Source organism: Theobroma cacao, chromosome 2 (assembly GCF_000208745.1).
Source record: "Theobroma cacao cultivar B97-61/B2 chromosome 2, Criollo_cocoa_genome_V2, whole genome shotgun sequence".
NCBI classification, from domain to species: Eukaryota; Viridiplantae; Streptophyta; class Magnoliopsida; order Malvales; family Malvaceae; genus Theobroma; species Theobroma cacao.
In genome coordinates this window covers 3,893,747-3,917,823 of record NC_030851.1, presented here as the reverse complement: position 1 = coordinate 3,917,823, position 24,077 = coordinate 3,893,747, and the positions used below count along the sequence as shown (strand labels likewise).

At 34.9% G+C, this 24,077-nt stretch overlaps 2 protein-coding genes across 3 annotated transcripts; one reads left to right on the top strand and one right to left on the bottom strand.

Annotated features, from left to right (window-relative positions):
* On the bottom strand, nt 636–6,505 carry LOC18607727 (BEL1-like homeodomain protein 6). 2 transcript variants are annotated; one of them, XM_007042029.2, is made up of 6 exons: nt 5,595–6,505; nt 4,884–5,033; nt 3,805–4,776; nt 2,475–2,854; nt 2,309–2,369; nt 636–1,713 (listed from the first exon to the last, which is right to left on the bottom strand). In XM_007042029.2, the coding sequence occupies exons 3-6, from the start codon at nt 4,702–4,704 to the stop codon at nt 1,012–1,014; spliced, it is 2,043 nt and encodes a 680-aa protein (XP_007042091.2). In that variant the 5' UTR covers nt 4,705–4,776; nt 4,884–5,033; nt 5,595–6,505; the 3' UTR covers nt 636–1,011. The 2 variants fall into 2 exon arrangements, with proteins under 2 accessions (XP_007042091.2, XP_017971393.1); XM_018115904.1 differs by lacking the exon at nt 4,884–5,033 and having other exon boundaries at nt 5,595–6,504.
* On the top strand, nt 16,412–23,042 carry LOC18607724 (RNA-binding protein 28). Its single transcript, XM_007042026.2, has 18 exons — nt 16,412–16,588; nt 16,681–16,741; nt 16,838–16,874; nt 17,051–17,181; nt 17,255–17,335; nt 17,444–17,522; nt 17,800–17,933; nt 18,487–18,626; nt 18,784–18,834; nt 18,935–19,017; nt 19,113–19,167; nt 19,254–19,368; nt 20,103–20,595; nt 20,682–20,895; nt 20,984–21,054; nt 21,487–21,655; nt 21,767–21,896; nt 22,057–23,042. The coding sequence occupies exons 1-18, from the start codon at nt 16,490–16,492 to the stop codon at nt 22,773–22,775; spliced, it is 2,862 nt and encodes a 953-aa protein (XP_007042088.2). The 5' UTR covers nt 16,412–16,489; the 3' UTR covers nt 22,776–23,042.

The window sequence follows — 24,077 nt, the reverse complement described above, 5'->3', positions numbered from 1 at the left end:
CCGGACTAATACAAGCAGGGGTGGTGGAAATCATACGATACGAGCAATTAGATCATGGGTTATTGGTGAGGCATCTGGGGTGCAACACAGTGCCCATTTTGTGTTCGGATCTGTTGGTCCTCTCTTGCGGAAGAGGAAAGTGGGAGTGGGAAGTAAAATGAAGTTGTCATTTCCAACAAGATGTAGCATCACCCCAACGAGCTGTCACAAACATAGCATAAGACTTCGTTTTGCATCTTTTCATTTGACCATTTTGCTGGACTGAATCTTCTCTAAAAGCCTCAATAAAGTTGTTGTCAGTTCTGTGAAAGAACAGGTAGCCATAAAAGAGGTCCTAGGAATTGTCACTGTCCTTAACAGTAAGGCCCCCATGTGAAGTTTCTGAACATGCGGAAAGCTTGATTCTTGCTTCATTTTCGGATTACACTCCAAAAAACGTAGAAAGAAGTTGAGAAACAGAATGGCAACTAGACCATAATTTGATATACTTGCTCATTTATTTCAAGATTCCTTCTTTTCCAGGCTGGAAAGGAAAGCAAAGGTATGGAGTCTGAAGACGAAGAACTTGCACCAGTCAAAGGGTGAATGGACTTGCACTGTTTAAATGTAAATGTGCAATAGCTTTCTTTCTCTTGTTCAATGTGAAAACAGTGCAGAGCACAATCAAAATCATTGTGTCCACCTGGATAGAACAACCCAATTCCTACCTTTATTTCAAATCAGGAATGTTTCTTCTTCAATACTGAAGCTGCAACTAATTGTACATTTTCCCTTCACATATTAAACAAAAATTATGTATCTTTACAAATATGCTGACCCTCCAATCAGTTTCTGGATATATTACAACTGTGTCTTTATACTTTCTCCATATTCAGAGGACTTATCTTTCCAATACCACTGGCAAGCAAGATGAACGAGCAGTTGATAATCTGGCTCTCACTCGGCTGTTGCTTCTCCCCGTAAGAGAATAATGTGAAGATTAACCCATGTTAATCAGCAGTCAAGGACATTTCATGCTACAAAATCATGTAACAAATGAGAGGAACTGAACCTGTGCTGCCTGTTACCAGGATTTATGCATTCAAAATCTGCTGTTTCGGCTCCTACAGAAGATGCTGCAGGATTGTATATGCCATCCCCTCTCACTGCAACGAAACTTTGATGGCTTCCACCTGACATAGGTATACTACCCCCCTCGCAATGCTGCAATCCCAATGTGAGAGAGACACCGCTTCCACTTCCAAACCTCCCCAATTCTGACATGTGATAAGCAGCAGCAGCAGCTGCCATAAACCGATCATTACCGCCACCAGAATGAGCAATTGCATCAGGAAGTAGATTAGAGTCATCCACATTAGGCCTCTGCTCTTCCCTTAGCTTCAGTAACCCATATTCAGTTTCAGTTTCTCCACGTGTGACATTTTGGAAACCAGCTCCAGTACTTGGTACTGCCATTTCTACATCAGAAACATGGTCCGATTTGGAATCCATCAATTGTCCAGTGCTACATCTCTCTGTGGCTGATGAACTCCCACTTTGTTGCAGATCTTCACCTCTGTCCTCAGAGGTCCTTGTATCACCCTTCGTTGCTTTGACTGCATTTTCAGATGAAGAATTAGAGTCCATTTCTGCATCTGCAAATTCTTCCTTGTACATCTCTTCAACCATAGGCTTCCAGAGACGGACCCGTGCATTTATAAACCAATTGGAAACCTGAGCAGATACATATATGTCATTAAGGCAACAACAGTGAAATATATAGAAATTATGCCATGATTTAAGGATATTGTCTAGAGAGATACTGGCACATACAGACCAACATCAACAACTTAACCAGAACAACAAGATACAGAACATGAATTTATTGTATTCTAGCCATTGGTAACTTGCAGATAGAGCATGTGCTGAGGGTTAAGAGGCTGCTGAATTACTCACTGCTATTCAGCTGGGGTAAACATGTCTAATAATATACTACTGACTCTTCCTCAATTTGAGAGAATTAGAGTCCATGTTTTCCAAATGATGTTATTTTAGACATACTCGTTAAATCCTATTTCTACTATATATCCAACATTTTTGGCCACTGCTTCCACCACTAATTTGAACCTTTTTATACTTAAAGAACTTTCCCAGCCAAGTTTCAAGTACACACTCCTAACACCAAACAATTTGCTAATCCCAATTTAGCAAGCACTGCTAATCACAAAACTAGACATCTACAAACTCTGCCCTAAACTGCTCCTCTTTTTATGACAACATATCATGTGTGCTTCATCATATCTTAGTAAGATAATGAGTTTGAGATTACCTGACTTCTAGTCAAGCCTGTTTGTCTTGCTAGCATGATCTTATCAGAATCCTTTGGGTAGCTGGAGGACAACAAAAATAGCAATAAGAACAACTGACACATTAAGATTTTTCAAAAAACTAAGATTTGAGAAATCAGTAAGAAGGGAGTGTTATGTCAGACTTACGGATGAAGAAAATGCTCAAACAGCCAAGCACGAAGTATTGAAACCGAGCTTTCAGGCAGCCCTCTCTGAGGCCTCCATGCATGTTGTTGCATCATACCAAGCTGCTGAAGAGCTCTCTGTTGTCTCAGCTGCTGATCCACATACCGTAGACGAGAAATTCCTACTCCTTTACTGTTTTCTGAAGTATCCTGCTCCCCGAGATTTTTACGTGTTACCCGAATTTGACCATTAATTGCATCACGCAAGCATCGGAAGTGGCGGGATATAGTCTGCAGTGCAAGTGCTGTGTAAGGCTTAGCTGCTCCACACCCTGCTATCACATCAAATGATGATACTACAATCTGCATCTGATGATAATACTGTTTATACCTTCTATCAACCTGCAGCAACAACTATTCAACATTAGACAAAATCAGAGAAGAAAAGCAATAACACAATTAAGGTATAACCAAGATCATAGGTCTAACATGATTAGTGAGACATTCATGCACAGATTAACAAGGTGAAGGATGATGTATGAATGACTAATAAATTTAATCACATGAACCAATTGACATAACATCTTTCATAAAAGAAAATTTTTATGGTAAAGAAGATAGATGTCTGTCATTTTAGTTGCACCCATCAAACAAACAACAGAAAAGAACAAGGTTCCACTGTATCAAAGCTTCTTTATGAAACCAAAATGAAACTCATCCAACGGCTCCTAGGCCTCAGGATGCAACAGTTTTTCTGAAAAGCTTACATAACATGTAGGAAGCTGAAGAGGATATTGGATAACAAGTCAGCATGTCTTTCAGCAACCAGGCCATCCAAAAAATATGTTGGAATTCTCAGTTTATTAATATCCTGGTCAAAAAGACAATCTCATCCCCAGAATCAAGGGCTTTTTTCTCCATTGAACCTTACTAAGTTTGTGAAAAGTTTTAGGCTTGATATATCTATCCTGGGGACCAGAAACCAAGTTTTCTTTCAGATGCTGGAAGTTTTTATCTTACATAAGATGAGACAAGAATGCACCTACATCCATGCACCATGTGTATGTGTGCTCACACAGACACATTGAGAGAGGGGGGGGGGGGAGGTAGAATTTTGTGAACTCTTCAATCAATCTAATTGAAAAAAAAAAATTTCCAAACTCAAATTTAGAGAATTGCAGTTTTTCAATTCTATGACAGAGATATAACAAAGAGAGTAGAAATAGAAAACAGCCAAACATTACACTAAATATAACTTATTTTGCAGTGTAAGTGCAAGACAAACACAAAAGAATGTGCTTATCTCAGCAAGAGATGGGAAAAAACCTACAATCAAGTGATCTGACTCTTACCTCATCCAACATGGACGACAGCTTTGTTAACTTGCTTTGCAGTTCTTGTCTTTCAGCATGTGAAAGCTCGTTTGGAGAGTTGTTGGAACATTCTTGCTGGTTTGAAGGCACATTCTTTGATCCCCTATCATCATCCGTGGAACTCTTCATCCGGTCTTGTGAGCTTTGGTTTTTCTCTCCATCAGGCTGCTTTAGAGCCTTTCGAACATTAACAACTTCATCAAGCAGCTGTTGTGCTGCCTTGAGATATTTGGAATTAGGAATAGTTCTTGCAATACTCGACATCCCATATGCAGACATATCCCCTTTATTTGAATCTTGGTTACCTCCAGAAAAACCAGGTGCCAGATATTCAGCATTTCTTGACTGTTCATCTCTAGAAGAGCTATTCCTGCTGCCACCCTCTCCGGTAAGTGATTGATTTGGACTCAAGAATGAAGCAAACCCTGAATTGGGGTTTCGATAGGGCATGGAAGGCATTTGAATTCCAGAGGGAATTTGGGTGCCAAGGCTAAGGGACAGTCCTTGCCCTTGCAAGCTTTGACCACCATGGAGGATGCTGGCAGGACCACCCATTGGATGCATAACTAGCATTTCGTTTCTACCATCCCTCCAAGTACCAAAATCATGCACCCCAACTCGGGAGCCACCAAGGTTTGACAAGATTTCTTGATGCTGTGAAGTGGAATCTGAAGCTTCCACAGCCTGAATCTCAATGCAGTTATTTTGTTGCTGAGAATTCCCGGCGAATGCGTCTGAGTATGAACCAGAATTCATATACATCATAGTATTAACAGGAAGAACTGGTGCCTCTGGATATGAACCAGGCATCGATTCTCTTAAATAGATCATTGAAGCGGTATCTCTTTGATTATTGGAACCAGTGTAATACGTAGCCATATTTCTCTCAATCTTGAAACTTTCCTGGCCCCCAGTTCAAGTCAGATTACACAGTTGCGCCATGAACTGAAACTGGGCAATAGAAATGACTTCCATTACAAACAATTGGAGCATATTTAGAGAATAGAGTTAAGAAGAAATAAAAACTGAAGTAGAAAAATCTTATATGCACATCTTACTCTCATCCAAATACATAATCTCAAAAGATGTATAATCTTTATCCAAGTTTGTAAAAGTCACAGGTTAAGCTTCTTGACATTTCACAATTATCAGTTTCTATCATGAATGGATGCTTTACTAGTGAGCAAAGCATTCAACACAGCAATCGTCTGCAGCAAACAACACTGAAAACTATTAAATAAAAGAGTACAGAAGAACCAAACATAAATCGAGTATTCCCTATGCAAGAGCCCATCATATTCATCTGGATTTTGTTAGGTTTCTGAGCTGGAGAATTTTATAGATGAACATCAACTATGAGAAATCTACAATCACTTCCAAAAAAAAATCCCATTAACATTTAGAACAAAACTTAAACCAGGGGAAACATGATAAAAAAAAAAAAAAGATAACTAAGGAAGAAAAGGAAGAAGTTCAAGTGAGAGCCAAAGAAAACATAAATTATTTATCAAATATCCAACAAAGAAAATAAATGAAGCAAATAAGAACCAAAGAAACAAGACAAACCCAAAATCTGTAAATCCCGATATATTACTTTCTTATGATGATCATCTTGTCCAGGCACAAAGAGAGAAGAGAAAGATAGTGGAGAGAGAAACATGGGAAAAAGAACACAAACAAAAAAAAAATTAAAGACAATATCTACATCTCTTGGGTTAAGAAAATGAAAGATAAAGTCAAAAATTGTATATATAGGAATAAAAAAATACCTTGAAACCAGTAACACTTGTGGGAGTTGTGGGGAACAGGAATTCTCAAAGACACCACCCGATCCGCTGCTGATAACAAAATCCTTCAGAAACCAAACACTTTGCGATCCCAAGAACCCAGAACAACAACCACCCAACACTTCACTTTTCATCGAAATTTTTGCACATACCACAATAAAAATATCAAAACAGAGATAAACCCAAAAAAAAGAGCCTTTTCAGTTTGCTGATAGAAATAAAAGGTAATGATAATAATAATTCAAACTCAAAGAGAGAGAGAAAAAGAGCAATGAATTATATCACTTTTTTTTGCTCCTTTTTGCTAATCATATATTCTCTATCCATCATTTCCATCAAACCCCACGTGAGAGATTCACTCAAACTTGAACCTTATACCTCCTCTCTCTCTCTCTCTCTCTCTCTCTCTCTCTGTGTCTCTCCCCTTCAAAAGATGATAGCTTTCCCTCTTCTAACTATTTTTCTCTTCTTAAAAATAGTTTCCTCTTTTTGGAGATAAAAGAAGAAACTTTTTTTGCTTTTTGAGGTTCTTGCTTTGAAACCCAGTTGTAGTAGTTGGTAGTACTTGACCTCCTCTCTCTCTCTCTCTCTCTTTTTGCTTCTTCTTTCAAATTCTTCCACTATTGCTTTCTTTCTTCCTTCCCTTTCTTCCTCTTCTTCTTTTTTCTTCTCCTTTGGCTGTTGTTGAGGATATGTTTGGTTAAGGAGTTCTATCTCTAACTACCAGTTGGTGGACCTAAAACCCTCCCTTAAACCTCCTCCTTTATCACACCATCTCTCTCTTTCTCTCTCAATCTCTTTGCTGTCTCTCTCACCCTTCAGCATGGAAGGTCTGGTTTTTCTTTTGCAGCAATATCCACCATATAACCCACATTCTTTTATTTTCTTTGATTTTTATCTTCATTTTTATTTATTTTACTTATTTACTACTACTGTCTACTAGTACTAGTTTTTTTGTGTACTTTTTCTTAATTTTGTTTTTTTTCCTTATTTTAAATGTAAAGGGCGCACCGGTTGGTGCCCATATCACTGTGCTTGTCTTTTTCTTCTAACTAATGTTTAGTTTAGACTCCATGGCTCTGTACTTCTCTTTATTTATACTTTTACCCCTTCATTTTTATTCTTATTGCATAATTATCGTTATAAATTTTACTCCTTTCATTTTTCGGGGGTTAAAATGATTTCAAGTTCAAGCCAAATTATAACCAAAAAAAAAAATGGCCTTGCCTTTGATAAGGAGAGCTGCAATTCAATGGATGAGAACTAAAGATTCGAAAAAGGTGGTGTCTTCCCTTTAAAGGATGCAGGGAAAGAATAGTATTGTCCATAATATTTTATATTATTTTCATTGAAATAATACGAAATTCACATAAAAAAAAGAGAAATAATAGTTTTTCTTCATCTAATAAAGATATGTTTTCTTAGATTGAATGTATAAATCCGTGACAAAAGAATATGAAAGTAATTTCAATATTTTTTTTTCTCGATTTTCTCTTATAAGTTTGGCATCCAAATCCAAGATATTATATTTTTATTAAATATATATATATAATTAATTAACGTTTGACGATATTATCATTAGTCGTTGGTGACGGTGTGTAGCATGATTTAAAGAAACTAAGAATAGGTTAGTATTTATTTTAAGGTGATTAGGTTTATCAAATCAAAATACTTGAAATTAAATGTAGGCTTAAATTTTAGTTATAAATAAAGCTCAAAGTTGAATACCAAACATCTTATCTTAATTGTCTTTATTCTAGAAACCCCTCCCAATTTTCCAAACAATACCTACTATTAGAAAATTGAGTGTGGCATATGCTTGGTTTTTCATGGAAAAAACCCATCAATATTTTCTCATCGTTTCCAATTCGTTGACCATCAAAGAATTTATTTTTATTTTTTATTGTTTGGTTTCTGGCCATAAAATCAAGGGTCATTTTCTCTTCGATGGCATAAAGTTCTGCAAAACAGACCCAATGGTCTGGCAATTGGACCCCAAAAAAAGGTATAAATGTACGAATATTGAGGCAATTTTTGGATGATTGATTATGGTTAATATAATTTGTAAGGTAAGGCACTTATAGTATTGGTATATATGGACCCCATGCGCCCAAATTTTATTTTTTCTTTTTATTGGCTTACACAAGGAATAAACTAGTTTAGATTGCCTCCATCATATAGTTACTAAACAAAGATTTATCGGAAGTAGGTCCATTTCACAAATTTAATTATGCAATTTATATTGCTATCAAGTTTGAGTTGTATATACTTTATATGCATTCAAGGTTCATAGGGAAGAAAGTTCAAACTTAATTGAAGTATCCTTTCACGAGGTAAACTCGTGTGATAGAAGAGTCAAAAGGACTTGAATTAGTACTATAATCTCGAATTTTATTTATTTTTTATGATTATCAATCGAAATTTATGAAAACTATTATAGTTTAACCGATGAATAACAAGATATATATATATTTGAATTATTTTATATGTAATTAGACCTCCCACCAATCTCTGTTGGGGTCTTTCATGCCTAATAAGAGCATTTGACAGCTTACTAAAATAATCAACGCAAGGATCATACCTTATAAAATTTTGGTTCCTAATTTATATTTGTGAATAATTTGGGATCCCCAACAGTCCCACGTTTTTCATGCTCACTGCCCCTACAATAATACCCTAATTAAACACATTGTTTAGCTTAGAAGACAAACAAAAAGGCAATAATTGTGGCTTATAATCAAAGAACGAATGGCAGAGCCATAAAAACCAAATCTCACCAGCTGAAGGGGCGGAGGGGCATTTTGGTAACAAAGGGAAATCATAGGAGCAAACTGACAAAGGCCAAAAAGGCTGCCCAGGAGACAGAGAAGCAGAGGGGAAGGGAAAAAGGGGAGAGAGCTTTGACGTGTATTGAATTGAATAGGTTTTGCTGTGTTTGCTGCAGGGAGAGAAAGAGAGAGCTGTCGTTGGGATTCGCGAAACGAGTAAAGTAGGAAATCTAAGGTTAAATAAATGGAAAGATGTGATTGGTTGGAGCAATCAAGATTCACTCTCACACGTATGATTCCGTAGCTGGGTTTTTTCTTTTTTTTTTTTTTCTTTTCATTGCTTTGTCTGACACAAACGGCAACATCTCTCACCTTCACTTTATAATCATTGCTCCTGTTTCTTTTATTAAATAAACACTCAAAAGTGTACACTTACCGATACTTAGAAATAAAATTATACTGTCAAAAAACAGAAAATAAAAAAAAAATAGTATGGTATTTTATTTAATTCAATTATACTTATTTATCACATCGTGAAAATGCGATTTGGCAAAAAGCCGATTTTAGTCATATTTGTTGTAAGTTGTGTCCATCAGCTGCAAACATCTATGCTTTGTTTAGGGAAACGTTGGCCCTGCCTACATTTTGTACGGTTGGAGCTACTCTTTCTGTTTCATTCGTTGTTTCCTTTTCTTTTTAAATAAATTTAACCTTAGGACGAGATTAAACAAATAAATTTAGATCATTTCATATTAAAAATTAATTTTTGGATGAAATATAAGAAATTACAAGTTTTAGACATTTAAAATTTGAAGATAATGTGATTTTTGGATGAAGAGAGTCTTTTCTTTCTCATTATTTGCTCATGTTGAACAAAAAAAAAAAGGTTAAGACCACATTTTAGGATAAATACTATATTAAGTAGTATTAAGTGGCTATTCCAATTTGCCAAGAAATTAGTGAAGTCTTTGGTGTAGATAGATTAAACTCTAGTAAGATTAAGAACGTAAGTTGGATTTTTTTAATTTTCGAAATTTTAGCATTGAATTGACTGTTTATACATTCTTAATCATAATTAATAAGGAATATTTTGAAAATAATCCATCATTCATTAAACCAAGAGTTTCTAATTATGGAAGAAAAAAAATACTCAAGAAACCAAAAAAAAAAGGATATAAAGAAAGGGTCAGTTACCAAATTATTAAATTTAAAAATGAATTTTGGTCAATTGGCTTTGCAGAATACTTTGGTTAAATAATATATCTCCTAAAATGAAAATTTGTCACGAGAACAGGAGACTTTGAAGATTCCTAGGCATTTTTCTTTTCGTACTTGTGTATGGTAGCATGCAAGAAGAGTGCCTTAATCAAATTAAACCATATTCTTATCCAATAATAAGCTTTTTTTTTTAAAAAAAAAATCCCCTTTGAATGTACATTGGTCATTGGTTAAGCTCTTGGCACCAAACTTTTTATTAATAAATTTAGGAGAGGCCATCAAGCGAATCCCCGCGGCCGGCACGTAGGAATTATTTTTATAAAAAATATAATTCACCTCCACTTACCAACTTTTATTTATTTATTTTTTTTATATAACTAAAAAATCTAAACTAATTGTGCAAATTTTAAATGAGTATGATGATTTTTATAAGCGAAATAGCCAACTGTAATTTGGTTTACAATAGCTTAGTCGTTAATCCTCAATTAACAAATACTAAAAATTAGCAAGCTTATCTTTCGCTCTGGACCAAGTGGGCATAAAAACATACGAATGTTTGATTAACTCGAACTGACACGTGTGCGGTTTGATTACATGATTAGCGTATAATCAGTGATTAATTAATTTAGTTTCTGATGTGGGATGTGGTCCCCGTGTTAGCTTTTAGAATCAGCCTATGATGCAAAAGAACTGGTTTTCAAAAATGGTGAAGGAGGGGCTCCCCCCCTCCCGCCCTCATTCAAGACGAAAGGAGGGGGCGGGGTTTCCATCAGAGGATGATATCAGCGGTGACAGAAGGAAGTGGGTCCCAGTTGATAATGCGGGTGGGCCCCACAAGAGACGCAAAGTCTAGCAGGCTTTTTGTCTTTTTGGCCATGCATTTTGTTTGTTTAGTACAATTGAGAAAGAAATGGACCGCCCCTTCCCTCCCTTTCTCTATCACACCCCCTTTTATTTATTTATTAACCCAACCTTAAATTTGAGGCAGTTCTGCTTTCACTTGGCGTAGGTTTTGCTTTACTTCACTTAAAAACAGAAATATATAAAGGCAACGTTGAATCTGCTTTAGTTTTCTAGCTCCTACTTTCTGGTCAGCAGTCATCACTTAATTCATTGTTTTTATATTTTGGGTTTGAGTTTTTACTCGATCAAAGTTACCGTAAATTAATAAAAGCTTTAACTATACTAATTACATATAAGTTTCCATCCATTTAAGTTAGATTAATTTGAGTGTGACAAATCAGAGTAAAAAACTTATTCTTAAAGTACACGAATTTTTTTTATATTTTTCATTTACTCACAGCATGCTTGGTTTGCAGAGATTTAATGCCAAGTCTCCATAATGACCTTTTTCTGAATGAATTTATTACATTCTACATGACTCCCGCAGGCCGTACAGACGTTGTTTGTTACAAGGCAGTCATATTTGCAAAATTTATAGTGCTACTACTATTACTATTTTTTTACGTCTCTGCATTTATTTTTCTTAAATCTGTTAGATAGAGTCGAAAGCGTGGTTCCCCTTTTCCTAATTAATCTATTTATTTAGAATTTTTTTTTCATGAACTGCAAGGAATTGGGCTCACTCTTGTCTGTCTCAATTAAATGGAGAAATTCCAGTCGACTTCAACATGGACCACGCACAATAAACATAAACAGCTCAGTACTATTGGTTCATTAAAGTATCAGGCGAAGGCCAGCTGCTGTAATGCTATAGCAACCAGAGAATCCATTTTTTTTTCCCATTATGAGCTATGCTTATAGCAGGAAAAAAGAAAATATGGAAAATTGGAAATAATTAGTCCATTCATATATTAAATTGAACGGTAGTTTGAACAAGCGAGAGTAGAAAAATTCACGATGCTGAAACTTAATAGTTATAGGAAATTATGAATTATTGGTCACACACGAGATTTCCTTGCTGAAAAGGGATAGGATTTCAGAGATAACTTGTTCAGCTTTTCCTGCTGGATAAAATGGTGTCCATCGATGACAACAACTTCAAGGTAAGTCACAAGGCTCCTAAATTCTTCTCCTTCAACATAATAGTCTTTTGTTCCAGATAAGTGAAACCCACCAGTTATGAATTTTGTAGTTATGGTAATTCTCGCTCCTTGCCATGGTCCAAGAAGCTCCCAGTTCCTACGTTCATTCCAAGGACAATAAATATAGAAATGCAGTCAACTGACTGTTGCTTCTAAGAAAGAGAAAGATGTCATTATTCTGTATTATCTTACATGTCCATGGCATTATAGTAGTTCAAGGCAGCGGTAAAACCAGATTTTTGGAATTTGCTTGCGTGGAATTCAAGGTTCTCCCTGGGTTATCCACTGAGGCAAGGAAGGTGGGGTCTCAAGAAAATCTATAATTTCAACACCAGGGGGATCAGCTAGAAGATGATCAGGGGCGTTGATGAACAAAAACTTCTTCAGTATTGTCAAAGAGTCGTATTTTGAAAAATGATTTTTCTTCTCTTCCTGGCTCCAACAATACAAACAAACAAACACTCCTGTCTATAATGGCAGATTATTACTGTTACAAGTTAGAAGATCCAGCTGCTCACTAGAACTAATTTTTTCTGGTACCCTTTCATGGAACTGGGAGGTATAGAAACCTTCTCCAAATATTTCGGTGATGGCCTTAATGGGTTTGATATTGGTGAGCGTGGCCAGTAAGGTACGCTTAGATTAACCAGGGCTTTAACTCTATCTGGCCTGAAGAGGCAAAGGTGCTGCCAATGCAACTTGTGCACCCCAATCATGTCCCACCACAATTGCTTGTCCAGAAAGACCACATTGTTTTGTTTGTAGCATTAGTGCAAAATGGAATATTTTTGGCAACATCAGAAAAAAAGAATTCCAAGTTTATATTCACATTTTTTTTCCTTTTTCCATGTTCCATGAGCATATGGGTGTTTTCCGTATTGTTCGATTCAATCATGATTTCCATGCAAAGAAAGAAAGAAAGAAAAAAGAGAAGATAAGAACAAAATAAAATGAAATCGATTTGCAACTGTTTTCCGCCTAGCTCATCTAGAAAGCCCAACTAAATCTCCAACAAGATGGAGAAGTGTGAAAGAGGATGGATTCTCGAGGCAGTCCGAGTCACCGTAGCCTCGCATATCGGGTGCAACGACGTTAAAACCATGCTCGGCCAAACGATTTATCTGGTAATTCCAGGAGGACCACAGCTGAGGAAAGCCATGAATAAGTAGTACGACTGGTCCTCCTTTCTCTACTATGTGCATCCAGATTCCATCGGTCCGGACCCTTCTATGTTTAATGTCACTCTCCAACATTATTATTTTTTTCCATTGATATTCATTCTCTCAAGGAGTAGTTGTTTGATGATTAAAACTTTGGAGTTCTCTATGTTAGATGTCGATACTTTATTTAAATTAATACTTATTTAAAAAAATTATTTTATAATGTAATATATAAAAAAATAATGAGAATGATTAAAATAAGTGAAGTAATACTTTACGTAGAGCAATTAAAATAAATAAGATACTAGTGGAATAACTAATATAAGTAAATTAATTATTTCATATAGAATAGCCATTTTATACGAATAAAGGGAAACTAACTCGAAATAAGTGACAAAGTTTATGGGTTACTTTGATTTTGAAATGTTTTAGAGATTTAGCTTTGTGGTTTATATGTGAACGTAATTAAGAGGTCTCATGAAGTACAAGTATTTCTTCTCCTGTTATTGAGTACCTGTTCACATATATTTTTTTTTCTTGTATTTGTTCATATACAACTTTTTCTTTTGTATTTGTTCATGTATAATTTCTCTTATGGTTAGGAGTGTGCAAAGTTGATTTCGGTTGGTTTCAGCTCGGTTATTTTGAAAATCGATCAAAAAATTTAATCATTTTAACCGACCGAATCGCACCCCCCAAATTTGATTTCGATCGATTTTTAAGGTAGTCGGTTAGGTCGGTTTCGGGATGATTTTTATAGACTGTGAGAGTAATTTTGACTAAAAAGCACCAGTTGAAGAATGGAAGAGAGCCAACTTTGTTAGTGGCTGCTGGTTTAGGGTTTCGTGAGAGGGAGAGTTGGAGTGGCGGAAAGTAGGGGAAGGAGAAATTAGGGGGGGTCGGGAAACAGGAAAGGGAATAATAGCAGCAGAAGCTGCTATTCTTTTCTTTACCCTTATGGGTCGGGGGAGGGGGGGTTTAATGAGGGGTATTATGGTATTTCCCCCCTTTTTGAAAAAAAAAAACATGATCGACGATTATTCGATCGGTTCGGGGGGGAAGGAGTCCCCCCGAGGGTCGATTGGATTGATCGACGGTTGCTATTGCAATCGTCAGTTACATTAACCGACGATTTCGATCGGTTGTCTTGTTGCAACCGACCAATGCCCACCCCTACTTATGGTATCTTTTCACATATACCTTTTCTCAATTACCTTTTACTCGAAATAAAATTTTATTACATTTAATTACTTAACAGTCACATAATGTGTTTCTAACCGTTATTAACAATTACTCAACATTAAAGCTTTTTTTAACAATACCATTCATTACGTGTATTAAAGTATTTTCTTATAACCGTGACCTTTAACACTATATATAAAACCTTCACAATTCATTCGGGATCTTTTCTTTTTTATGGAGCTAACACATTCTCCTCAAAAACTTCTTAATGATTCTCTTTTATTCTTTAATTCTCTTCCATTTATCACGATATTTAGTACTTTAAGAACTGTTTTGATATTTATTTTCTCTGACATATTCTTTTACTTGCTTGTTGCGTTTCCTCTCACCCTTTTATAGTAGGTATCGGTCAACTGGAAGAAAAGTTAAAAATATTGGTCCTGATAACATTTCTCATCAAATTAGCAAATTCCTTCAATTCATTTGAATTTGAACAAAAAGACACAAGATACTTTTCCCAACATTTCTCTTGGAAAATAAGCAAAGGGTTTTGTAGTCTTGAGACCTTTTGTAGCATGATCGGTAAGGAAAGATATTTAAGAAATTGTGAAAATCAATGGTATTGGTTTTTGGGTTTATAAATTTTAAAATTGGTTCACCGAACTTTGAAATCAGTTAAAAAAATTTAAAATTAGTTTGGTTCATAAAATCCTAAAACTGATTCATTAAATTTTAAAATTTGTTCATTAAACTTTAAAATTAATTCATAAAATTCTCAATATCAATCCATCCAACTTTTATAAAATGGATTCACAATATTATAAAATCTGTTCATCAAATCTTAAAGTTGATTCATTAAATTTTAAAATTTAATTTACTAAACCTTAGATTCACCCGAACGTTAAATTTGATCATTAAATCTTATAACTCATAATCTCTAAAATGAGGATAGCGACAAGAGGGATTTTAACATTACAGCTTCATTCGGCTTTGCTCCCATAAAACTCTTGTTGAATTTTGAATATTTTCTCGGTTCGATTTTGTTTTTTTTTTTTTTGAATATTTAGATGTTTTGTTGTTAAAAGACAGATACGTGATGTGTAGGTACCAACTAGCTAAAGATTTGTGAGCCTACCGACTGAGACATTAACACGCCAAAAAGGTCTGGGAAATTCTGAACCCGAAGCAAAACAGAGTCAGCCACCTTGCCGTAATGCTTTGGAAATATCAATTGACAATAATGCATCGGAGGTGAACTCTTTATTGAGTCCATGTATCGGCCGCTGTAGCAGCTTATTATCCTATTGCTTTTTGTTGGACGAAATAACTTTTCTTTTCACCAAAAAACTCATTTTATTTTGATGAAAAGTAAATGGTTTCATAAATAAAAATAATTGATAGACCAGAGACTTATTATTACTACCTACTATTTCATTAAAGAAAAAATATATTTATTTATTACATCAAATTAAAAATAAATTATTTTAAAAAATTTTAAATAAATTTTTATTTTTTATTACATCAAATTAAACTTTTATATATTTATTTTTAATAAAAATAAAGATTTATAATTAATGATTGAATATTGATTATTAATAGAAAGGTCATTTATAATTTTATATCAGGTGATGTTGAATAAGATATTTATTTATATTTATTACTATTAGTATTTTGGATAATAAAACCCTAAGTTTGGGAATAGAAGTTAATTTAATTGTTATAATTATAAAAGTTGACGATTCAATTGACTTTTATTTTGTTGAGACATTTTGAGCCTATTTGGTCTAATTTTTTTTTAACTTAAAAATTATTATGAAACTCTTATGAAAAATAATAACTTTTAAAATTAAGTTAAAGTTATTTGATAATTTTTTTTATAAGTTTTTTTTTATAAGTTATAATTTTTGTTAAAATTATTATAGAAAATATTTTTTTTGAGAGAGTAATATTGTAATTATTTTTAATAGATGAAGATATTTTTTGAAATAAAAATAAAAATTCTCTTGTATTTTTAAAAAAAGATAAGAAAAAGCTCTTTATAGGAGTTTTTCTTGAAATTCTTTTTTTTAAAATTTTATTTTTTAAAAAAAGTTACTTCTTTTTTAAAATTTTTTTAAAATTAAAATTTGACTCTATTTTTACTTTTAAAAAATAAATAAATTAAAAAAAAATCAAGGTAAGCAAGCACTTTATCCCAAAACCGTTTTTAGTGAAAATGGGCCCAAAGTTCTTTTTTTATTGCAAATACTGATTTTTTTACATTTTCAAGTGGTTAAAATCAAAATTTTAATCCGACTTAGGCCCATAAATGCATGGACAGGAAGGTATTTCGGGCCTTAAATCCAAGCGTAGCCCAAGAAATCTTTATCAATTTTCGTTTCCGACCCGAACCGGCTCAAAATTTTAAACCCCGCACATAGTACCCCCACGCTTCCTTCAAGAGCCGAGGTTTTTGGGATTTTAGGTTCCAAATTTCATTCACTTCCTCAGCAGCCAAAACATCAATGGGCAAGAAGAAGAGATCCGAGAAAAGATCCGAATCCGAACACTCACCTTCCACTGTCTTCGTCACGAACTTGCCCTACTCTTTTACCAACTCTCAGGTATTTTCTGTCCTGGAAAATAAGCTTGAGGACAATGTCTTAAGTTCTTTTTTTTTAGTTTTTTTTTGAATTTTTTTTTGAATTTTTTCCAGCTTGAAGAAACATTTAGCGATGTTGGTCCAATCAGGCGTTGCTTTATGGTTACAAAGAAGGGTTAGTGGCTAAGTGCTTTGAGGCACACAATTAATTTTTCGTCATGATTTTAGTCATTCGTTAAGAAAACTGATATGTTCTTTATCTTGTTCATAGGGTCAACTGAACATCGTGGTTTCGGTTTCGTTCAATTGTAAGTGAATTGAGGTTCATTTTTATCTATCGTTTTGTTTTTATTTTCTGTTTGCGGCGCTATGTTTTGTTTTACAAGCTTTATTAATTCGAATAGTTGGGCCGAATTTTCATGTTTTCTTTGGTGATAGACTTTGGAGTTTACCTTTTTGTCTTGTATTTGTATCTCTTTTGCAGTGCTGTTACTGAAGATGCCAATCGTGCTATTGACCTGAAGAACGGTTCTTCTATTGGAGGTCGGAAAATTGGAGTTAAACATGCTATGCATCGTGCACCATTGGAGCAGCGAAGGTCAAAGGCAACCCAAGGTCTGAATATTTCTCTATAGTTCTGGAAGTCTATGTATATATTCTCCTGAACCTTAATGAATGGCTGCCTCAGATGATGGGACGAAGACAAAAGATGACAAGGATGGTTTTACCTCAACTGTGAATGAGCATGGTTCAAACCCACCAAAATTAGGTCGAAAAAGTTTTTATATTATTCAATTATAGTTAGTTGTTGTTAGTTTTCATTAGTAGCTTGTTTTCTTATCTGATTTTTATTTGATATTATAAAATGTAAATTCAGAGAAACCTGTGCAACCTAGAAAAGCAGCAACACTTTGTGCAGATCTAGCTGATAAAGAGAATTGTTCAGGAAAGCAGAGGTATTGAATTCTTTTGCCAATCTTTGTTACAAACTACTCTTTCTAATATCAAATATTGGAATTAGATAAGGACCCTTAATATCATTGTCTATTTCCTGGCAGCCAATTTCGAATTAAATTTTACTTGTAAAATAAATCTTTAGAGCTTTATTTTTTTGCCAGATCATATTAGAAACATGGTTTTCTGATGTTCTTTTCATTATTGCTTCACAATTATGATATTCACTTTCTAACACATCAAGGCATGACCTTTCTGTCCCCTGTCAATGTCATGAAGGGTTGCTAGGACTGTGATATTTGGTGGTCTTCTTAATAATGAGATGGCAGAAGATGTTCACCGATGTGCAAAGGAGAGTGGCACAGTCTGTGCTGTAACTTATCCTCTCCCAAAAGAAGAGCTTGAACGACATGGTAAGTGAGAAAGATGTTCTTTGCTACCATTTAACCCGTTTTTTTCTTTTTTATCCCACATGAAACCCAAAAAATGAATGCTTAGAAGTAGAGTAATGTTATATCTGATATAACTACCATAATTTGAATGGCTCTTTGGATGGTGGTGATAGGGTACCGAAAAAGTTCTTTTCTCTACAATGTGGGTGTACAATATATTCTTTATAGACATATCATCAGTTGAAATAGTTTATGATTTAAGCGTACTTAGTTGTGACATGTGGTATTTGGTATGGCATATAACGCACTTCATGCTTGTCTTTGGCACGTCCACACACCATTGCTGTAATGGCTTTCAGCACAAACTTGGATGCTTTATTGCTCATATTCATTCACTAAAAAATCTATTAAGTTGCAGTATTTTGGTGCTTCCAAATTTTTCATTGTTATATTTTGTTAAAACATATGGCAATGGTTTCTAAATTGAAAATTGACTGATAATCGAAGTTTTTGTTTGAGGATTACTTTAATTGTTATGGGATAATAACAAGCCATAAAATGCAAATTTTACCAGGTCTTGCTCAAGATGGATGCAAAATGGATGCTTCAGCTGTACTTTTCACAAGTATCAAATCGGCTCGGGCTGTTGTGGCAATGTTGCACCAGAAAGAGATACAGGGAGGCATTGTTTGGGCACGCCAGTTGGGTGGTGAGGTAAAGTAACCATGATGAAGCTGTCATGCTTCAACTGGTACTTATACATGAATGATTGAGTGAAGAAATTCTATTAGTTCATATTTTTTTAGTTTGTACTTTTAATCATTTTTGCCTGAGATAATCTAATTATTTCTTTCTGGTACTTCTGGTCCAGGGCTCCAAGACTCAAAAGTGGAAAATTATTATCAGAAATCTTCCTTATAAGGTTATTTGATGCTGACAGAATATTACCCCTATCATTGATTTTGCTGGTTGAAACTTGAAAGTGCTTGACTTCTAAAGTAGTTTGCTGAACTTTATTGTAGGCTAAAGTAAATGAGATAAGGGATATGTTTTCATCAGCAGGGTTTGTCTGGGATGTATTTATTCCATATAATTCTGAAACGGGGTATGTTCTCTTCATCCAAAATAATTTAAATTTGTCTATTAAATTTTGTATTTTTTTTCATTCATATAGTGGTTTTTTTCATTTTTTTTTTCCAGGTTATCTAAGGGTTTTGCTTTTGTCAAATTCACATGTAAACAGGATGCAGAAAATGTAATCCCTCTGGGTTGTCATTTACTCCAAGATATGAAGCTTAGAGTTTTTTGCTTCCTGTTTTTACATTTTTTTTTTATTTTCAGGCTATTCAAAAGTTCAATGGGCAAAAGTTTGCTAAAAGACCCATAGCTGTTGACTGGGCTGTTCCAAAGAAACTTTACAGTGGTGGTGCTAATGCTGCTGTTGCTTCAGATGGCGGTTTGTGTCCTTAACTGATTTTCTTTGTCAAGAATGCTTATTTTCTTGTCTTCTCTGAGTCTTTGCCTGTATCACCTAGAGCTGAATGAGCTGTCTTGACTTAATGGATAATTTATCTATATTAATTATCTAATAAAGAAGCTATATTTCTTATGGTTATAGAAGCGGAGAGGATAAACATATGAGAGTAATCTTTCAAAAAAAATAATGAGAGTAGAGATTTCTTGAAAAGTATTAAAGAGGTTCTTTCTTAGTTATTTTATGAAGTTAATTGCATATGTGCAATAAGATTCATCTGCCATGCGTGGTCGCCTGATAGTTTGTTATTTATTGACTTCTGAATAGTGATTACTTGCTTGCTTGAATATTCAACTATTATCATGTGTGGGTTTATTTTTTTATTTAATTTTGCAAAATAATGTATACGTGTTTGTGTATCACGCTCGCACACACACACACACACACACACGCGTATATATAAAACTAGTTGAGTATGGTAGGGTTTTGGATCTTGAGTTTTCTATACCAAATGTGTAGGGATGTTCCTGATATATGTTGAAGATGGTGCCTTCCTTCACTGTAATTGATACGTTTTATTTTAACCCTTCTCTTCTAGACTTGGCTTTTGATATTTCATACCATTTTCTTGATAAAATCCTAGTATTTTTTTTCTTCTTTTACTTTTGCATTTTAGTTTGCAATGGAATATCTATCTCATTAGATTGCTTTAACAGGGCAGCTGCATGAAGGAGACGAGGAAAGTGATAGTAGTAGCATTGATATGGAGGACGAAGGTGGGGATGGTGACAATGATGGTGGTATTGCTTCAGATGACTCGAATATGTTAGACACAGCAAGAGCACCAACAGCAATTGATTTTGATATGGAAGCAGACATTGCAAGAAAAGTTCTAAATAACTTGGTGACATCCTCTCATGATGATGCCGTTCTGCCTAAGAGGGATGATGAGTTGAATGTAGATGAAACCATTAACGTGCAAAATAAGTCACTTATTGAATCTGCAATAGGATCAGATATGACTAAACCTGAAAAATCCAGCAAAAATAAACAAGCAAATATTAAACTGACAGATGGAGAAGATGATTTGCAGAGAACAATTTTCATAAGCAACCTTCCTTTTGATATTGATGATAAAGAAGTGAAAGAAAGGTTTTCTGGATTTGGGGAAGTGCAATATTTTCTTCCAGTCCTTCATCCAGTTACCAAGTGAGGACTCAATCTAGTTTGAAATGTTTTGTTTTCTTGCCCCTTTAAGTTAATAAGTACTTATGTTTTTCTTGCTCCTCTGACAGGCGACCGAGAGGCACTGGTTTTCTCAAGTTTAAAACAATAGATGCAGCTATTGCAGCAGTTTCAGCAGTAAATGCTGCATCTGGTTTGGGTATTTTTCTCAAAGGTAGACAACTCAAAGTGTTGAAGGCTTTGGACAGGAAATCAGCTCATGATAAGGAACTGGAGAAGGCCAAAGTTGAGGAACATGACCATCGTAATCTTTACTTGGCAAAGGTTGCTTTACCTAACAATTAACAGAATTTCCATTGATTTAATGTGGTTGCAATATTGTTTTGACATTCTTGTTTTTTTGGCTTAATAGGAAGGTCTTATAGTTGAGGGGACTCCACCTGCTAAAGATGTTTCAGCTAGTGATATGGAAAAACGCAAAATGTAAGGATTTTTTTATTGGTTTCCCCTGATTATGTGAGTTGTTGAGCATCAATTTCTCTCCTGCCTATGTTGCTGCATAATGCAAATGGGTGCTATCAGGTTGACTGCTTACTGCTTAGTAGTTAACAGGTTTCTAGTTTGGCCAGATATGATTTGAATGGATACTCAAAACCAAAACTTAGATGTTGTCTTCTGAATATCTCATTGCGTTTTTTATATGGAAAATTGTTGTCATGGTTTTCTTCTCCCATGTAGAGTCCTTTTTTTATAGGAAAGAATGTGCGAGTTTGTTACAAAATCCTTAAATTTGACCTAGCTTTAGTTTTTGAAAGTAACTTGATAATGGAATGACTTCTTGATGGCCCTGCTGATTCTATTGTGAAATTTCACTTTCCTATATTATTATTCTAAAGCTTTTTGGATGCCCTGCAGGTTGCACGAAAAAAAGATGACCAAGCTTCAATCTCCAAATTTTCATGTTTCAAAGACAAGACTTGTTATATACAATTTGCCAAAGTCCATGACTGAAAAAGAATTGAAACAACTTTGTATTGATGCAGTCATCTCACGAGCTACAAAGCAAAAACCTGTAATACGACAGGTTAGCTAAATTTTTTAATCTGTTACTATAAAGTGTTTTTCTTTTAAATTTTTTGTATAATTTTCTAGATATTTAGAGTATTCTCTCACAACTCTGATATTCCTCATGCAGATTAAGTTTTTGAAAAGTGTGAAGAAGGGGAAGCTTGTTATTAAGAATCAGTCACGTGGAGTTGCTTTTGTTGAGTTTACAGAACATCAACATGCACTTGTCGCCCTGAGGGTTCTTAATAATAACCCTGGTAATGCCTCTCATTGGAATATCTCATGTGCTATGATTGGCTATGCTTTTGCTTTTAGCTTACAGACATCCAAAGGGTGGTTTAACAATGGGTAAAAAGTTAATTAAGTGTGTGATTTTCTTTTCTACTCTAATCTAAAATGCTCATTGGTTATTCGCAGAAACTTTTGGTCCTGAGCATCGTCCAATAGTGGAGTTTGCTGTTGATAATGTTCAGACTTTGAAGCTGCGGAAAGCTAAGTTACAGGCTCAGCAGCTGGATGGTCGTGATGATATGAACAATGCACAGCAAAATGCTGAATCAAATTCATTTGATGCTCACCCTACCAAATCCAGAAAACGGAAGTCCAGAGATGACAAAAGGGTAACAAAACAACCAGAGTTCAAAAAGGCTGAGATGGAAAATGCAGTTGCCGCTGAAGACGGCCAAGCTACTAAGAAGCCAAAGCATAATCCAGCCGGTGAAAAGACAAAACCGACTTCTTTGAAAGAAAATTTGGAAGGCTCCAATTGGAAGTTGAAAGGGTCAAATCGTAAGCCTAAGGATCACAAAGGTGTCCCGAAGCCTGATATTGGAAGTTCAGATAAGGTTCAAACAACCGCTAATGATACTCGCAAATCAAAATCATTTAAGGAGATGGAAGCAGTTTTGCAGCCAAAAGAGAGGATGCCACAACAACAGGCAAAGCAGCAGGAGGGAGAGAAAAGTTCGAAGAGGAAAAGGTCACAAAAGAAGAAAAACCCATCAGGGCGAGATGTAGTAGACAAACTCGATATGCTAATTGAACAGTACAGATCTAAATTCTCACAGCCAAAATCTGAAACAGCCGCTGCTGAAAAGCAAGGTTCTAAAAAGCTTAGAAGATGGTTTCAAGCTTAATTCCCATTTTGGCAGGTTTTAGCCAGTTTTGTAGCATGTCTTATAAGATATATCTTTTGAAAAATGAGAAGATTTATTGAGGCGATTGATGTTAAAGCAATTGCTATAAGTTTTGTACATTGTTATAATTAACAATGTTGTGCACCTGTAACATATAGGTAGCAATTCAACTCCATTCTGTTTGTTGTTACATACTTAGAGATTGAGAACATTTTGGCATTTGATGATATAACCTTCCTAAAAAGGTGAAAACATCCTGTTGAGTTATTGTTTGCCTTGGGGACTCGTTTTCTCCCGAATATTCTCTGAATAAGTTTGAACAAGACTGAGAACTATTACCAAAATGCAGTTGGTATCAATGGCATTTTCACAAGTTTACTAACTTTTGGATGATACATAATATCTTTTCTCATTTGGTGCAGAGATTGCTTAAAGGATAAACAAAAGAATCACGGCATATCATTTCTAAGTTCTAACTGGCAAATGTTATCCGCCATTGGAAAGTGTAAGAGCCCAAAAAAAGAATGTTCACCATGGAAATTAACTCAAGGCAAATGTTATCCGCCATTGTAGTCTCCATGTGAGATTTTATGAATAAATTCAGTGCCTTTCAAATAATAATAATAAAAAAAAGATAAAGAAGTGAAATTGGCAATATCAACAGGGTACCATTCCAACCACAACTCTAGGAAGCTGTCCCTGCCACATTTCTTGAAAGGGAAAGAAGATAATGACCAAATGATGTCCTCTTCTATCATATGCTCTACAGCCCATAGCTTTGCATGTTCCATTGTTGTGTAGTGGGTGACTTTAAGGGCAAAGCCGCAAAATCATAGACAGAAAAAATATATTTCTAAAAGTCAACAACACAACCACAGTTTGGTTTATTGGATGGGGTGATTGATATCATGGAAATGCATGGCCGATGGTTCCATTCATCACCTTTCATAATTCCATGATTATTTCCCCATTCACAATGAATGATTGAAAGTGACTTGTATATATTCTTTTCTTTCTCCTTTCACTGGCGCAAAATTCTCTGGTATCTTATAACTTACTCAACAATATTAATTAAGTTAGTTAATTATACCCTCTTTTATTTCCTTCCCTACATTTAGCTCAAAAAAGTAAAGCGGCCATTCATGATGAGGGGAGGTTTTAAATGTCTATGGAAGGTGAGAATTATACTTGCCTTGTGTCAATCACAACCATGGTTTGAACTTAATATACATATATGCTTCACGAACGGACACTTTTGCCATTAAAATACACAAAAATTGATGTGATCATGTACCTAAAAGC

Coding starts and splice junctions, on each gene's coding strand:
- LOC18607727 (XM_007042029.2), bottom strand. CDS start 4,704: ATGGCTACGTATTACACTGGTTCCAATAATCAAAGAGATACCGCTTCA. Junction 2,855..3,804: donor TGTCGTCCATGTTGGATGAG/GTAAGAGTCAGA, acceptor TTGTTGCTGCAG/GTTGATAGAAGGTATAAACA. Junction 2,370..2,474: donor TTTGAGCATTTTCTTCATCC/GTAAGTCTGACA, acceptor GTTGTCCTCCAG/CTACCCAAAGGATTCTGATA.
- LOC18607724 (XM_007042026.2), top strand. CDS start 16,490: ATGGGCAAGAAGAAGAGATCCGAGAAAAGATCCGAATCCGAACACTCA. Junction 16,875..17,050: donor GGTTTCGGTTTCGTTCAATT/GTAAGTGAATTG, acceptor TCTCTTTTGCAG/TGCTGTTACTGAAGATGCCA. Junction 19,168..19,253: donor GTAAACAGGATGCAGAAAAT/GTAATCCCTCTG, acceptor TTTTATTTTCAG/GCTATTCAAAAGTTCAATGG.